The sequence below is a fragment of the Eucyclogobius newberryi genome, unplaced genomic scaffold (genome assembly GCF_026437365.1).
Source record: "Eucyclogobius newberryi isolate DKJ021-1_F unplaced genomic scaffold, fEucNew1.0.hap1 SCAF_20, whole genome shotgun sequence".
In the NCBI taxonomy this organism is placed as follows: Eukaryota; Metazoa; Chordata; class Actinopteri; order Gobiiformes; family Gobiidae; genus Eucyclogobius; species Eucyclogobius newberryi.
In genome coordinates this window covers 7581933-7600861 of record NW_027315835.1, presented here as the reverse complement: position 1 = coordinate 7600861, position 18929 = coordinate 7581933, and the positions used below count along the sequence as shown (strand labels likewise).

Sequence of the window (18929 nt, the reverse complement as noted above, 5' to 3'; positions counted from 1 at the left end):
CTGAAGTCCTGCTTTAGACCTGCTTTAGTCCTGCTTTAGACCTGCTTTAGTCCTGCTTTAGAACTACTTTAGTCCTGCTTTAGTCCTGCTTTAGTCCTTCTTTAGTCCTGCTTTAGTCCTGCTTTAGAACTAATTTAGTCCTGCTTTAGTCCTGCTTTAGTCCTTCTTTAGTCCTGCTTTAGTCCTGCTTTAGAACTAATTTAGTCCTGCTTTAGTCCTGCTTTAGTCCTGCTTTAGACCTGCTTTAGTCCTGCTTTAGTCCTGCTTTAGAACTACTTTAGTCCTGCTTTAGAACTACTTAAGTCCTGCTTTAGACCTGCTTTAGTCCTGCTTTAGAACTACTTTAGTCCTGCTTTAGAACTACTGAAGTCCTGCTTTAGACCTGCTTTAGTCCTGCTTTAGACCTGCTTTAGTCCTGATTTAGAACTACTTTAGTCCTGCTTTAGACCTGCTTTAGTCCTGCTTTAGTCCTGCTTTAGTCCTGCTTTAGAACTACTTTAGTCCTGCTTTAGTCCTGCTTTAGACCTGCTTTAGTCCTGCTTTAGAACTACTTTAGTCCTGCTTTAGTCCTGTTTTAGACCTGCTTTAGTCCTGTTTTAGACCTGCTTTAGTCCTGTTTTAGACCTGCTTTAGTCCTGTTTTAGACCTGCTTTAGTCCTGTTTTAGACCTGCTTTAGTCCTGCTTTAGTCCTGCTTTAGAACTGTTTTAGTCCTGCTTTAGTCCTGCCTTAGAACTACTTTAGTCCTGTTTTAGTCCTGTTTTAGTCCTGTTTTAGTCCTGTTTTAGACCTGCTTTAGACCTGTTTTATTCCCGCTTTAGTCCCGCTTTAGTCCTGCTTTAGACCTTGTCACATTTCGTTTCTTCTTCTGAACTCTCCTTCATTCTCAGGAAAAGTCTAGTTGGAATCATTTGACTCTAATTGTGTTTTGTCCTGGTTTGACCTCTGACCAAGCTGCATCTTATTTGAGCCTGATTTAGTGCTTTTATTACGGTGCTTTCCCGGCTCTAAAACGTGACGCCTATAAAACCCCGCCCTATTTAAACTTATTACATTCAAACTACAAAGTGAACATCCTCACGTCTGCAAACTGTCACTTTCAAACACGTGTTGGAGATAAAACGGAGACAAACCTTTCCCATATTTGCCGAACACATCAAGCTTGTGTCGTTTCTAAGGCTGGTGTTTGAGCTCACATCCTGTTTTTAAATGTTGCAGATGATTACCACGCCAGTCATCTCACGTCGCCGCGGTTACGCAAACACAATGACGTGCTCGTTATATCCGTCTGTTGAGCTCGACACATGGCAAACGCGCCCATCTCCCTCTCGATCTCTTCACACGCGCTGCCTCTGTAAATATTTGGCTTCCACACACTAAATTGAGACTAGCGTATTTTCAAGTAGAAGTATAAGGCCAAAAAATGCATAATAGAGAAGAAAAAAACATATATAAGTCGCACTGGAGTATAAGTCTCATTTTTAGGGGGAAATTTATGTGATAAAATCCAAGACCAAGAACAAACATTTCATCTTGAAATGCAGTTTAAAATAATAACAGATGAGAGAACATGGTGAATAGGTGTACGTATGCTAACGCTAACACCTTCAGCTACATGAGGCACAGACAGAACTGTGGTAAGTGTCTGGTATGTTAACGTAACATATGAACAGTTATTCAGATAACTATAGCATAAAGAACATGCTAACAAGTTTAGCAAAGCATCAGTTTTACCCCAAATCACTAAATCCATTGAATTCTTCTTCCTCTGTGTCACTTCTAAACAACTCCACAAACTCCAGAGGTAGAGGAAGTGCAGATTCTTCTTCTGCGTCGCTCAGAGCCTAGAGCGCCCTCTTGTGGTCGCCAGTGTGAAAATAACGAATAATATAACATATAAGTCGCTTTGGAGTATAAGGCCAAACTCTGAAAAAAGGTGGGACTTATAGACAATACAGTATTTTTGTCCCGGTCTGGACTTGGCTCGGTTCTACTACAGTCCTTGTTTATGTCCTTCCTCGGTTTAGTCCAAATTTCGACGTGTTGAATGTGACAGTGCGAACGCTTCCCTATACTGGTTTAAAACGGGCTAAAGCCTGGATTAAATTGGGCCTAAACTGGGTATAAACCGGATTTAAACTTGTCAAAAATGTATAATTAATGCATGACTAAAGCGTGGGTAGAATTTATCAGTTTACCGTATTTTCCTGACTATAAGTTGCACCAGCCAAAGAATGCATAATAGAGACTAAAAAACATAGTCGTACTGGAGTATGAAATGCGGTTGCAAGTGTGAAAATAACAAATATTATCACATAAGTCACTCCGGAGTATAAGTATATAAGTATAACAGGGTTCAGAATAAGCGGTATCGCATCGCAATATTTTTTTTGCGATACAAAAATGTGTGTTCAATTGTATAACCAAAGCGCCTAAAAGTACTGATCACTCGTCAATCGATCGTCAATAACGTCATGACACATGTAAGATGATGGGTTGTCATGACGAGTCCCGCTGCTGTCTCAGATCAGAGTCTGAAAGTGGGAGGAGCCACGTGCGGTAAAGTCGGACTTCCGAGGTCAATAGCTCCTAAACGCAAAAGTCCGATCATACACAGCCAAAATACTCATATTTACACTGCCACGTGACACAACCTCGTTTTTAACAATCAGATGCGTATTTTGGGCGCAGCGAATTACACTGATCCGAATGTGCAGACAGACCCGAGACTCGAGTGCTTAGGGACCGTCATCAAATGTGCTGCCGGAGCCGAGACGAGAGTACTTAGGGACCGTCAACAAATGGCAAAACGAAAAATGGAATGGAACGTCAAATAGAGCGGTACAATTTGAATAACGCATAAAATACACCATGATGGACGCCAAAGCAACCTTTATTTTTCCATCAGAAGCTTAATACTCCTGCAAATAGTCGTCTGAGTGATGATGATATGGAAGAAAGTTGATTAATTTGTTCAACAACTAATTTTATTTGCAATTTTTTGTTGTTGTTTTTTTTTAAATGTTTAAGTGTTTAAAAGTTAATTTGTTAATAGTTTTTTTTTTAAATAGAATATTTACAAATACATTTTAAATAAATAATCGTGTTATATCAATGGAAATTGTTAAATTGTGGATTGTTAGTCACTTTCGTGTTTTGCTATGCAATTATCAAATTGCTATACAAATTTGGAAAAATTAACAGATTGTTTAGCAGCGCCGCTATACAAGTGAAAATCCTTAATCTGAGCCCTGTAAGTAATAAGTCACACCCCGGCCAAAACTATGAAAAAAGGTGCAATTTATTGTCCGGAAAATACGGTAAATGAAGTCTGGAATGGGAGAGAACCAGAAACACTCAATTAGACCCAACGTACCCACAATTGTGCATCATTTATCTTACCTTTTTATTACACTTTAAAAGTGAATAATCCTTATTATATATCGCGTTTGAATCAAAATGTGTTGTACTTTGTGTAACGTGTTATTGCTGCAGTTTAGACTTTTACAAACATGTTGTGAAATGCGAGTGATTCTTGTCAAGTTTGTATTTATTCTTTGTATATAGATGGTTCAATGCTGGGCACAAACTTAAGAAGTTGTAATCTCAGTAATAATAATCGTATATCGAATAATTGTTAAATCACAACAATTGTTCCACTAAATATATAGATATAGATATAGATATTATATATATATATATGTATATATATGGATGGATGGATGATGTGTGCGTAAAACATATTGCTTTTTGGCTGTGCCAAACACAATTCGGGCGTCAGGAGGAGCTGATGACAAATGTTTGTGTTTTGTGTGTTTTACTGACTTTGTCTAAGAGATGACAAAAGGTTAGAATCGGAGCATAAAACTTAAGTGCACACAATGGGCACGTGAGAAGAGAAACAACACTATAGAGGAGAACATGTGTGACGCAGCGAGGCTGCTCCTCCTGTCTGGGGGCGGCTGTGGCACGGAGCACGGCTGCTGTTTGAGCTCATGATCCACTGCAGCTGCATCATGGGGAAAGTAAAGCGTTTATCCAACAGTCAGTGGATGATGCGTAACAGGAAAGGTGCTGCTAAACGCAGTGTCTTGTCTTGTAATAAACACACGTAAGACATCGTTTTAAAGGCCAGGAAAAACTTTAACATCTATTTCAGGCTTTTATGTAGTTCTAAACTGTCAGCTCATTCCAAGCTCGTTCTTGTGTGTCCTGACCGTGGTGCTGAAAGTGAACATGCTCACGTCACGACTACGACTTTTTTTCATTAATTAAGGACTTTTTTTCTCGTTATTTAATCATTTTTTTCTCGTTATTGTCGTTAATTTACGATTTTTTTCTCATTAATTAACGTCTTTTCTTATTAATTAATGACTTTATTCTCGTAGTGCAGCGCATTTTTGGGGGGGTTGGCCCTTATACTCCGTCATAATAAATTAATAAAATAATAATAATAAAAAATACATGTATTTTTTAGATATATTAAAAAATAATAATAAAATAAATACATCATAAATAAATAAAAAATATAAATTAATACAATAATAACCTTCTCCCTTTACTTTACTTAAAGGCGCAATGGACGATTTTTCGGCGATTTGAGAACGCAGGTGGAAGTGCACATGCGCACTCCCCCGTGCGGTCTGATACAACACACACGTGTTTGTTTATTAGCGCGACAGATCGCATCACATCTCTCGTCTCCTGTAGATTTCCATCCACTTCTGCGTCAGCTCGAACTGTCTTTCTCCGTCTTCATTTTGCCCCGTACACTGAGGGAACTATATTATGATAGATCCATGCGCTTAGGCACGCGGAAACGTGGGGACGAGCCGACGCGGCTGCAGGTGAGCGATAGGTGCGTTTTATGATTGATACGTGGCAGGACAAATGATTTATCCACGCCACGAGGAAATAAGGCTTAGATTTGTGCCCAAAAAATCGTCCATTCAACCTTTAAACTGTCATTTGTGGTGTGTGTAATTACAGGCTATGGCCACACGGTGCCACTTTCCGACGAGGGCAAGGCCTTCTGCATCTTCTACTCCGTCTTCGGCATCCCCCTCACCCTGCTCTTCCTCTCCGCCGTGGTGCAGAGGATCATGGTGGGCGTCACTCGCGGGCCCATCGCCTACTTCCACCGACGCTGGGCCACGTCCAAGTCGGTCCTCGCCGTCGCCCACGCCGTCTGCATGGGAGTCGCCCTCACGCTGCTGCTGCTGATCATCCCGTCGTGGATACTCGTGACCATGGAGAAGAACTGGAACTTCCTGGAGTCGTTCTATTTTTGTTTCATCTCCTTGACGACCATCGGCCTGGGGGATTACGTCCCCGGGTCGTCTCATAAAGAAGACCGCACACATCCACAGCTCTACAGGCTGGGCATCACAGGTGAGTTATTTGGGGTTTATTACTTCCACGCCGACTCTACAAGGGAAATATGGCAAAAACTATTATATTTTGTCTTTTACTTTTAACAAACGAAGCTTAAAATGGCTTTCGATTTCGATTACACGAACACAAACAAGACTTTAACACAATTTGTCACATTTTTTTGCCAAAGTCTGAACTCTCTAGTCAAATCGCAATCACAAACTACTTTTTCTGACCCAAAACCCAAACGGATTGTTGGAAATGACAGAATCTCAATTTTAATTAAAATTCCATTAATTGCACAGCTGTATTTTTGAGTCGTTTGGTGTTTTGTGTAGTTACGGCACGACACAAGCAAATACGTCCATACATCATACTCTTTTTATTTATGTAGTCAATCATTCCTAAAACATAAAATAAAAAAAAAAACATTAAAAAATGTACAATAAAAGCTGAAACGCTGAGGATTAAAAGGCAAATATTAAAAGCTAACACTGAAACGTAAAAATTAAAACTTTGATATGTATAAAACCTGTTCCATTGTTCTGACATGGCTTCACCATTGAACTTACTTCCTCTACCACAGATTTTTCTTACTTTCTTTTGTGCTTTTATGGATTAATCATCCTTTTGTTTGATTATTCTATTATTGTAAACCAAACAGTGAAGTTCCCTTAAACATAATATTCTGAAAAACATGTATTTTCAGACCTTTATAACTGAATATGTCTTATATTTACTACTGGTGAAACAAGTTGCATTGCATTTTATTGTGTATTTTAATAGATTTTTTTTGTACTCAGAATACTCTCAAAATATAGTAACCCTAAACGTGTGCAAATGGTACTGCACTCAAACCAACTATAACAATAAATCCTGCAAATTTCATGTTCTTTTAGTACATTTTCACAGCGATATTTCAATTGTACATTTAACATTGTGAATTTGGAGTTTATTTTATTCTAATACTTGCATGGAAATGTCCTTTTTTTAATCTATATTCCCTACAAAAAGGCCAAATGTTTTAAAAGTAGGTACCAACATACAGTAAGTGCAGTTCTAGAGGTAGAAGTGGCAATAACAACAGCTTTAAGGATTTAGCGACTGCGTCATTGGTTAATTCTTTATTTAATTCCACATCACAGACACAATAGCTTGGTAAACGGACGCGCCATTTTGTGCACAATGCGTTTTTTATCCGTGCGAATCCACTTCCGCGACCAAAACCAACGCGTAATAATAAAGCAACGCATGTCACTATTTCAAATTTTAGCGCGACGATTTTTGTGAGAATAAACATTACGATTTAATGATTATTGACGCCGCGACCAAAACAATAAAACCGTAAAATCCAAAATGTTCTTTCCTTATTGTTTTCTTAACACATTTCTGCTCCTTGATATGTGTGACCTGCTTTATGAAATCTTTCTGAATGATTAAATTGACATAAATAAAGCACTTTACGTTTAGGTTTACTTTATTTAGCTTTTTAAAATGGTCACTTTTCTTTTAACTAAACTAAAAATAAGACTTAATTTAGTTCAAAATGTGTCACTTTTGTATCATTTGAACTTTGAAAAAACAACATTTTTCTTAAATTGACACAATTTATAATTTTTTACGATTATATAATTTACTTTTTTGAGTAAAGGGTAAACAGAAAAGCTTCCAAGAATAATCACATTTATTTTAACTAAACAAAAAAGACCTAATTTAGTTCAAAATGTGTCACTTTTCTATCATTTGAACTTTAAAAAAAGTTTTTTTTCTTCAAAAACTTACACGATTATAATTTTTTACGATTTATATTTTTAGCTGTTTGGAGGAAAGTGTAAACAGAAAAGCTTCTTAAATCATCACATTTATTTTAACCAATCTAAAAAATACCTAATTTAGTTCGAACATTGTCAAATTTTCTATAAATTGAATAAAAAAAGATGATTTTTTCTTTAAAAAATTCACAATTATATTTTCTTTTTAGTCATTACGATTATATTGTGACCTAAATAATCCTGATTATCATTTTAACCTATAAATCTTGTCATCCCCGTTTCCCGACATTAACAAAATATGTGCAAAACGTGTTCTCGGCATTACCGTAAGCTCTGTAAAACCGCACCTACACTTATTTCCTGTTAGACGCTGGAGTTTGCAGAAGCCGTATAAAGTTACTTCACTAGAGTAACTGACTCCACTTTCACTGCAGCGTGGACAAAAGCACAGATTCTTCTCCACCGGGTCATGGCCTGAAGAGATTCACTGAGTAGTTCAAAAGCAGCTTATTACCAGTCGTTTCAAACAGGGAAATGTGCAAAAACCTGAGAATACAAGTTAAAGCTCATCAAACCGGCAGGATCTGTAAACCTGTTTGTCAGAATGTTTCCTGACTGGAGGCGAAAGGAAGTAAACCTTAACATAGTTTCAATGATAAACTGATAAACTGACAACAGAGCGAAATACCAATGGGGCTTTGTAGTCTTAATGACAAAAAGGAGGCCACAACTTTGACTTTCTGGGTGAGAAGTGTCAGATAGTTTGCTTTTCTGTCACAAAGAATGGAAGGATGTAGGCCAGGTCAATGGTTCTCTAAGTATTTGTCCAGTAAAACTCATTCAAAACCAAGCTTTATTCAGAGAGAGCTGAGTTTCTTTCACAATCTCCTATTAAATGAACAAAGAATGTAAATAAATAAAAAAAACAACTGCTGTAAACTTCTCTAAATCAGGCTCTGATATCACTGGTTTTCATTTGCAACTTGATTTTTCATATTTTGACATATTTTTAAGATCATTTTCCACTTCTTCACTTCCCCTCCATTCCAGAAGTATTTAAAATGTTTTTGTATTCACACTTTTGACGGGTATGTAGTATGTTTATTTTACCCTGTCAGATCAAAGTATAAGGAATTATTCTAATAGTGATATACTTTTATTTAATTTATTTTTTGTATTTTATTTTGTATTTTTGTTTAATTATTTATTTGTTATTTATTTATCTTTAATTTATTTTAAATTTTTAATAAAACATTTTACTCTTTACAAATGCAAAACAGTAACAATAATGAGGACAAGAACAAAAACAGCAAAAGAAAGTGTGTCTGTAAGTAAAAAGAGTAAAAACGTGTTAAATTACCATCATCACAATGCTATCATATATATATACTTATTTACCGTTTACCTCTGTACTTCATCAGCTCTAGAACTTGTAATTCACATACTGTCCCCATTATAAGTCATTATGAGTCATTTCCACACAGTTTTTTCCCTTTCCCGTCCTGTAAAAATATTACTCATTGGCGTGGCGCTGCACAGCGTCATCAGACTCCTCCTGAACCTGCCACGCCCTCTGGCCTCTGTTGACTTTACTCACTCCATTGATTACAGACGCCACAGATTAGCTTTTGTTGTGGCTAAATCCTGTTCCACATCAAATACTAGTGTCCTGTGGAGGTATTTCTACGTCAGCAACAGCAAAGTTGTATTGTATTATTGTTGTTGTGTTGCTTTTGATGGCGGTTGTGCTATATATATATATATATATATATATATATATATATATATATATATATATATATATATATATATATATATATATATATATATATATATATATATATATATATATATATATATATATATATATATATATATATATATATATATATATATATATATATATATATATATATATATATATATATATATATATATATATATATATATATATATATATATATATATATATATATATATATATATATATATATATATATATATATATATATATATATATATATATATATATATATATATATATATATATATATATATATATTCCCCCCATTATTAAACTAAAACTTTAAAGAAAGATTAAAACAAAAAACAAAACTACATTAGCAATTTTCATAGGATGCTCTCATCCTGTTTCTTCATCTGCAACATTAATATTAATCTAAATTAAATTGAATGAAAAATCATTGTAAAACTGTAGAATCTGTTTCTACTGGAATTTAATTAATGTCTTCATATTTTTTCTACTTTATTTTAAAAACCATAATAACAAAGTTCAAAGTGCTTACACAAACGGCACATAAAACACCAGGAAATACAAACCTAGCGAAATGACATACAAAACATGAAATAAAAATCATAAAATACTTTAGATTCGATACATTGAATAGTTTAAATACAAGAAATAAGAAAGAAGCGATGAAATAACAGATTAATACATTGTTAAAGATACAGTTATATAGCATGCATTTAGTTCTTTTTCTTGTGATATTGTTTAAAGAATTAATTATACGGGACATTTTTGATTCAAGGAAATAGAAGAAGGGCTGAGATTTGAGGAATGTCTGTGAAATGACCAAATACAAATGTGTTTGAGTAATAATTGTCTTTTAACGATAATTACAAAACAATTACTTGACATGGAGGGTTTTCACATCATTGTAATGATCCCATATCATGCTATTTGTCCTGTTCCGTAGTCCACCCTATGGGTGTATTGGATAATAATAAGTGCCATAACATCATAGTTATGAAATATCACCCATGCCTTGGACCCCGCTCACAAACCCGGAAATGCAAACGGATTCGCCCCCACCCTTGCGAAGAGCAATGCGCCTCCCCCGCCCACCCTGCGCCCCGGGGGGGGGGCGTGTTACAGGTACAGAGTGCTTCCTGGAGGATGGGCTGAAACAGAGGAGCACTTTACAGGGATGATGCGTTGCTGTGAGTCTGCTCATCCGAGGACAAGGATATAGACTGTACTCTCGCTAAAGACTGCAGGAATCAATCAAAAAAACACTTTGGGCACATATATGAGGCACCAATAGCACTGTAAGAAGGTTAAAAGCTCTGAAAAGTCGATTTAGCATAATATGGGACCTTTAACATCTGCTGGTGAATTAAATGTCCTTTCTGCTGCAGTTTACCTGCTGGTGGGCCTGATCTTCATGCTGGTCATGCTGGAGACGTGCTGCGAGCTGCCGCAGATGAGGCGACTCCGGCAGCGCTTTTACAACGAAGACGTCCACGAGCTCCACCCGGAGACCGCCACCATCATCGACCGGGACCAGCTGAGCGAACACTACACGGCCGAGGCCCTTCCCACCATCCCCTCCGTCTCCGAGCAGGCGGCGTCCATGAAGGGCGGCGGCGGCGGCGGTCTGGCCTACAGTGCGGCGAGCGTCCAGAACGGAAAGCTCAGATGACACGAGACGCAAACGCCGACGTCGCCAATACCGGGTTTTTTTTGGGGGGGATGATATTTTGTGCGTTTCTTTGCGTTCGACATGAGGCATTAACAATTCAGCCACATTAAAACATGGCTCCATATTTATGTATATAGCATTTCTCGTATGTGAAATATGAAGAATATAATATGTTTATTATTTCTCGTTGTTTAAAGGCGCAATGGACGATTTTTCGGCGATTTGAGAACGCAGGCGGAAGTGCGCATGCGCACTCCACCGTGCGGACTGATACAACACACACGTGTGTTTGTTTATTAGCGCGACAGATCGCATCGCTCGTCTCCCGTAGATTTCCATCCACTTCTGCGTCAGCTCGAACTGTCTTTCTCCGTCTTCATTTTGCCCCGTACACTGAGGGAACTATATTATGATAGATCCATGCGCTTAGGCACGCAGAAACGTGGGGACGAGCCTGACGCGGCTGCAGGTGAGCGGTAGGTGTGTTTTATGATTGATACGTGGCAGGACAAATGATTTATCCACGCCACGAGGAAATATGATAAAAAATTTGCTGAAAAAAATCGTCCATTCCACCTTTAAGTTTCTATTGGTTTAGTTCAGTATTTCTGCTCAGACTCCGTCCAGAAAGAAACTAGAAACAAAATGAGTGATTATTTATAGTGCTTATTACAGAGGGCTGCGCTACAAAGCTGCAATCGGCTAACCCGGGCTAGCTAACAAGCTAACTTTAGCCCGCGTTAACATCCATGTGACTCACGCTTTTCAAATTATGACGTTGTTTGTCCCCGTAGAAAATACTCATCATAGTTTTTCACATGTCAAGTTGCAGTTTGTGAAGGAAATTTGACAGTTAACAGTTGAAAATTACAGGAAGTAGAGGCGAGTTCTCTCTATAATGTCATCAAAACGCGCCATTGCATAAAAAATGTAGAGAATCTTTGCGACTTGCACGTTTTTATGACAGATTAAACCGTTATTTAACAAAATAAAGGTGTTGCCAGGTGTAATTATGTGTCAAGTCATGACTAGTGTATCATTTGAATGGAGTTTGCAGTTGTTTACAATCTGGTTGCTAAGTAACAGTTGTGGAATTACCTGTCGTATTTGCTGGCCGTCTCAAACCAGGAAGTGACCTTATAAAACGTCACCAAAATTGGCAAAAAACAGATCTAAATATAAGTTAAACATGTTCCCTTTTGTTTGAGTGAAAAGTGTAGTTTCATGTGTCGTGGAGACTTTAAATAACATAACATTGGATAAATAACTACGAGTATTACTTTATATCTAAGTACACGGATTTACTAACTGGAGGAATTCCACAATATCAAATGTTAGTGATACGATTATTATGAGAAAAAAATGTCACTATTTAACAATTATTCACAATTATTGAGACTGAACTTTCTGAAAGACAAAGTAAAGTTAAACTGCTAAAATTGTCACAATTATTATTTTTTGGTTCTTACGATTCTGTTGTGACCTGAATATGATACGTTGATTTATAATATATACATATTTTTGACGAACATAAAACAACAAAAGAGAGGAAGATTTTTTTTTTTTTTTACCATTTTATTTCTTAAAAAAACAAAATGAATAGAGAAAAGAAAGAGGAGAGAAAATAAAACAAAATATATATAAAATATTAATATATAAAAATAACAGATTAAAAACATGACAAATCTTGAAGAAGAAAAAAATAATAATAAAAAATTAAATAACTACTGCTGTTTTTTGCTCTGCATCTTAACCTCTACAAACAAAAATGAAACGCTGATGTTCACGTTGCAATCTGTAACATTCCCGGGGGTTATCCTTTGTGCTTGTTTCCATGGCGATGTTATTGCTTTGCCTGCAATGTTCAATGAAATCAAACTCCTCTGTCCGGCAGTTACTCTATCATAGTTTTATGTAATTGCCAAAAGTAACCTTGAAAAACACACAAATATTCACACTTGACGTCGTGTCTGCTTGTCACCATGGAGATGCAGAAGTAAAACTGTACTGTGGAACTTTCCAGGCAACATAATAACATAACAGTCACATAGAGCACCTTCAAGTAAACAAATACCATGTCAAGTTGTCCATGTAATTCTTTCATGTTGTGAGATGGTAACTTGTTATTTTGATATTTTAGTTGACAACGTTTCATTTTTCGAGCGTAGAAATAACTTTGTATCACTTTGTCCTTAAACGCTGACTCTTTTTAAGTCAAAATCAAGCTGTGTTTTTGTTCTCTCGCTGATGAGAGTCAAAAGTGTTGGGTGGAAGGGCTCGACGACCAAACCTCCTGACGCCAGAACTTTAGAGTGACAGGCGAGTTTATTTAACCGCCGTGTGCATTCTGACCACCAGGGGGCGTTTCCATCCGTCCATTTTCTACCGCTTGTTCCCTTTCGGGGTCACGGGTGACTGGAGCCTATCCCAGTGACTTCAGGCCTTAGGCGGGGTACACCTTGGACAGTGGCCAACACAGAGACATAGACATAACAGTCATTCACTCTCACGTTCATTTGCATAGGGAAATCACATAATACATATACGAACTGTTCCATCTTCTGCTTCTAGTCCGTGTGACATGTTCACAGTGAAAAGTCTTAACACGTGAATAAACGAGGTATTTGAAGGTTTTGATTGCGTCTTTGTGGAACACTTGTAATACTGTCTTTAGGCCCGTAGGAGGCAGCATTGGCTCACGTTGTACAATATTGAAGTTCATTATATTCTACTGGATGTTTAGACGTATAATATGCAGATAAGACACAATTCTACTCGAGATTAAGCAGATGAAGCCTTTATTATAGGCGGAAGGGTCAGGATTATTAGGTTAATTGATAATTGTGATTATTTAGCTCACAATATAATCGTTAAAAATAAAAAAAAATTATAGTTGTGAAAAATTTTGATGATAAAAAAAGTGACATCTTGAACTAAATAAGTCTTCTTTTTTTTTTTTTAGTTTAATAAAAATGACGATTTTAAAAGCAAAATGTAGTATTTTCTGCTCAAAAAGTACATTTAAATGAAAAGTGCTTTTTTTTTTATCTTGCCGTTTATGTCATTAATCGTACATAAAGTTTAATTTCATAAAGCAGGTCACGTATCGAGGAGCCGTGACGTGTTCAGGAAACGAGAAGGAAAGAAAATGTTGGATTTGATTGTTGATTTGGTCGTGACGTTCATAATGGCGCATAATCGTTAAATCCTAATGTTTATTCTCATAATAATCATTACAGTAAAATTGGAAAAAGTGACATCCTAGAGAAGTATTAGTTTTCATCAGTTTTTTGGACATATAACATACTTGACGTCTGCTAAACGCTGCAAACACAATCCTAAACAAATTTGTAGCTTCACAAACTGCAGTTTTACATTTAAATCCGATAAACGGGCGCTCGAAAGCCAGTTTTACCACCAAAACGCTCTGAACTTCAGTCTCATGTTTTTCTGTCTTCATTCAATTTTTTTAATTTAAATTTGCAGAACGTATTTACCGTATTTTCCGCACAATAAGGCTCACTGGATTATAAAGCGCACAGTCAACGAATGTTCTATTTTCGATCATTTTTCATACATAAAGCGCACCGGACTATAAGGCGCATTAAGGGAAACAAAAGTGTCAGATAAGTCGGTCTGTTTGACTTTATTAATGCAGCTTGTGCGGAAAGTGGCCAACTTTTCTACGTAATCTTTTGACAGTTGTTGCGAGATATTAATTAAGGCGCACGGTTGTTTTTTGAGAAAATTAAAGGCTTTTAAGTGCGCCTTATAGTCCGAAAAATACGGTAATCATTTACAGCTACACCAACTCTGCTATGTGAGTACGTGTTGCATATTAAACGTAGACTGTATGTGGGACAAACCATTTTCCCCGTTGGATTTAAATGTCGCATCTTTTGTTGTTTGCGTTTGAGCGCTCACATATACCGTAGTTTCCGGACTATAAGTTGCACCTTTTTTTTATAGTTTTGGCCGGGGTGCAACTAATACATATATTTATATTTATACTCCAGAGCGACTTATACATGTTTTTTTTCTTCTCTATTATGCATTTTTTTGTCTGGTGCGACTTATACTCCGGTGCGACTTATAGTCCAGAAAATACGGCAGTTGTTTTTGGCTGTTTTGTTTGGATTTTTATGTTGAAATAGACCGTGTTTGGGCCAAAGTCCTTTCCATGTGTGAATGAGCCTGGAATATGGTAAAAACCAGGTGAATTCCAGGGGCTGGTACAGTGTGTTTCTGTATGAACGCTGTGTGTTCTGAGGAAAGGCCAGAGAACAGTGTGACACGATGACCTAAATGATCAAACTAAAGGGTTTGGTTGCAAAAAAAAAACTGTAAAAAAGTGTAATATAATAGTTTCAAACGGGTCAATTACAGTTTATGCAATATATCAAGTGCTCTTTACATCCACTAGAGGGTGACTTTGTACAAATTTATCGCAATAAAGCCTTTTTTCTGCAAATTTTTTTCAATTTGAATTCACAAAAGGCAATATTCTTCTATGTTTCCATATATATTTTGAGCTCATTCATATTTATACTACTTCAGTGCCTTATAGATATATTTCTGAATGTTTCTAATACTTTTAATTTCATGTTAAACTATATAATTTTGCTTGGATCTGTCCGAATGTCGAGCACATCTACACTTTACAATAATGTGTGTAAATGATCAGCTTTACTATTTAAATATAGTAATGTACAGAAAGATGTAAACACTGCCATCTAGTGTCCTTAAGTGTACCATAAATATTTAAAAATGTCTGTATATTTAGCTATATATATTTAGCTTATATCGAAGCTTGTAGATTCCATTTAAAATAAACACTTTTAAACACATTTTCATCTCTTCTGTTTCAGTCCAGTCATGACACCAGCACTTTTATTTGTTTTATATATATATATTTTTAATATATAAACTTGGATTACTTTATTTATTCACATTGTTTCATGACACATACGTGCGGAGGTTTGGTGCACACAATATTTACAGTCGCGCTCTCATTCACACACAATAAAACGTCAGTGAGATCAAGAATAAAACGAGACCTTCAAAATAAAAGTCCCTGGGTCGGTCCTGAGTCTGGAAATAATATTTGTTTTACAAAGGGTTATTTTGAAAAAGTAAAAGATGTGGGTGATGCATGGAGACCACAACTACTATAATAACTTTTTACTATCGCATTTACTATCTAAGTTACCTGAGTTAGGAGCTATTGAAAAGAATCCTTGATTTCTGATGAAAAATATTTGTTTAAAATTTACAAAGGGTCGACACGGACGCGACTAAACCTTTAACCCGTCATGAGTGCACCTTTAACGCATCATGAGTGCCCCTTTAACCCATCATGAGTGCTCCTTTAACCCATCATGAGTGCACCTTTAACCCGTCATGAGTGCACCTTTAACGCATCATGAGTGCACCTTTAACCCATCATGAGTGCTCATTTAACCCATCATGAGTGCACCTTTAACCCATCATGAGTGCACCTTTAACCCATCATGAGTGCTCCTTTAACCCATCATGAGTGCACCTTTAACCCATCATGAGTGCACCTTTAACCCATCATGAGTGCTCCTTTAACCCATCATGAGTGCACCTTTAACCCATCATGAGTGCACCTTTAACCCATCATGATTGCACCTTTAACACATCATGATTGCACCTTTAAGATATCATGAGTGCACCTTTAACACATCATGAGTGCACCTTTAACCCATCATGGTTGCACCTTTAACACATCATGATTGCACCTTTAACGCATCATAACGCAGTGGGTCCAGTTCGCCTCAGTCGGTCCCTCATCTGCCTGAAGAGTGGGTCCAGCTCCAGTCTCCCTCGTGTCCGTCTGTGAGAGTCGGATCTCTCCTTCACTGGAACTCCTCCAGGTTTCTACGCTTTTTTCCCAAAGAGGTTTTTTTTTGTAGTTTTTCCTGGCCGAGAAGGAGAGTCTAAGGACAGAGGACCCTGGGACATCGTCCCTCGCCACCACAGACATTGTTGATTCATTTCTCCCTGTGGCCCTCAGAGGCAACTGTTGTTGTGATTTTGGGCCTTACAAAAATAAATTGATTTGATTTGATCATGACCTTTAAGACATCATGAGTGCACCTTTAACCCATCATGATTGCACCTTTAAGACATCATGAGTGCACCTTTAACCCATCATGAGTGAACCTGAGTGCACCTTTAAGACATCATGAGTGCACCTTTAACCCATCATGAGTGTACCTTTAAGATATCATGAGTGCACCTTTAACCCATCATGAGTGCACCTTTAACACATCATGATTGCACCTTTAACACATCATGAGTGCACCTTTAACCCATCATGAGTGCACCTTTAACCCATCATGAGTGCACCTTTAACCCATCATAAGTGCACCTTTAACACATCATGAGTGCACCTTTAACCCATCATGAGTGCACCTTTAACCCATCATAAGTGCACCTTTAACACATCATGAGTGCACCTTTAACCCATCATGAGTGCACCTGAGTGCACCTTTAACCCATCATGATTGCACCTTTAACCCATCATGAGTGCACCTTCAACCCATTATGAGTGCTCCTTTACCACATCATGAGTGCACCTTTACCACATCATGAGTGCACCTTTAACACATCATGAGTGCACCTTTAAGACATCATGAGTGCACCTTTAACACATCATGAGTGCACCTTTAACACATCATGAGTGCACCTTTAACCCATCATGAGTGCACCTTTAAGACATCATGCGTGCACCTTTAACCCATCATGATTGCACCTTTAACACATCATGAGTGCACCTTTAACCCATCATGAGTCCACCTTTAAGACATCATGAGTGCACCTTTAACCCATCATGAGTGCTCCTTTAACACATCATGAGTGCACCGTTAACCCATCATGATTGCACCTTTAACACATCATGAGTGCACCTTTAACCCATCATGAGTGCACCTTTAAGACATCATGAGTGCACCTTTAACCCATCATGAGTGCACCTTTAAGACATCATGCGTGCACCTTTAACCCATCATGATTGCACCTTTAACACATCATGAGTGCACCTTTAACCCATCATGAGTCCACCTTTAAGACATCATGAGTGCACCTTTAACCCATCATGAGTGCACCGTTAACCCATCATGATTGCACCTTTAACACATCATGATTGCACCTTTAACCCATCATGAGTGCACCTTTAAGACATCATGAGTGCACCTTTAACCCATCATGAGTGCTCCTTTAACACATCATGAGTGCACCTTTAACCCATCATAAGTGCACCTTTAACCCATCATGAGTGCACCTTTAACCCATCATGATTGCACCTTTAACACATCACGATTGTACCTTTAACCCATCTTGAGTGCACCTTTAACCCATCATGAGTGCACCTTTAAGCCATCATGAGTGCACCTTTAACCCATCATGAGTGCTCCTTTAACACATCATGAGTGCACCTTTAACCCATCATGAGTGCACCTTTAACCCATCATGAGTGCACCTTTAACCCATCATGAGTGCACCTTTAACCCATCATGAGTGCACCTTTAAGACATCATGAGTGCACCTCTAACCCATCATGGGTGCACCTTTAACCCATCACGAGTGCACCTTTAACACATCATGGGTGCACCTTTAACTCATCATGAGTGCACCTTTAACTCATCATGAGTGCACCTTTAAGTCATCATGAGTGCACCTTAAACACATCATGAGTTTACCTTTAAGACATCATGAGTGCACCTTTAACCCATCCTTTAACCCATCATGAGTGCACATTTAACCCATCATGAGTGCACCTTTAACTCATCATGAGTGCACATTTAACCCATCATGAGTGCACCTTTAACCCATCATGAGTGCACCTTTAAGACATCATGAGTGCACCTTTAACCCATCATGAGTGCACATTTAACACATCATGAGTGCACCTTTAACCCATCATGATTGCACCTTTAAGACATTATGGGTGCACCTTTAACCCATCATGAGTGCACCTTTACCACATCATGAGTGCACCTTTAACACATCATGAGTGCATCTTTAATTTTACACCTCGTTATTTTTCCTTTGGAAATTGAAAAATACAGAAAATTAAAGACTTTTAATTAACTAAATATGTGTTTCTGTCATTAATTATTCAAATGTTGTTCTGTTGTTGACAAGTTTTTGTTTTCCACCAATAAAATAAAAGCCCCTCTCTCTCTCGCTCCCCCTCTCTCCCTCCCCCTCCCTCTCTCTCTCTCTCTCTCTCCCTCCCCCTCTCTCTCTCTCTCTCTCTCTCTCTCTCTCTCTCTCTCCCTCCCTCTCTCTCTCTCTCTCTCTCTCTCCCTCCCTCT

The 18929-nt window shown here is 37.6% G+C and overlaps 1 protein-coding gene across 1 annotated transcript in view; it reads left to right on the top strand.

Annotated features, from left to right (window-relative positions):
- Positions 1-13216, top strand: part of LOC140369335 (potassium channel subfamily K member 1-like) — a 15075-nt gene extending 1859 nt beyond the window's left edge. Inside the window, exons 2-3 of the mRNA XM_072456635.1 lie at positions 4989-5390; positions 10304-13216. Coding sequence (XP_072312736.1) covers positions 4989-5390; positions 10304-10587 — 686 coding nt within the window. The 3' untranslated portion in view covers positions 10588-13216. The remainder of the gene's footprint in view (positions 1-4988; positions 5391-10303) is intronic.
- The last annotated feature ends 5713 nt before the right edge of the window (positions 13217-18929 follow it).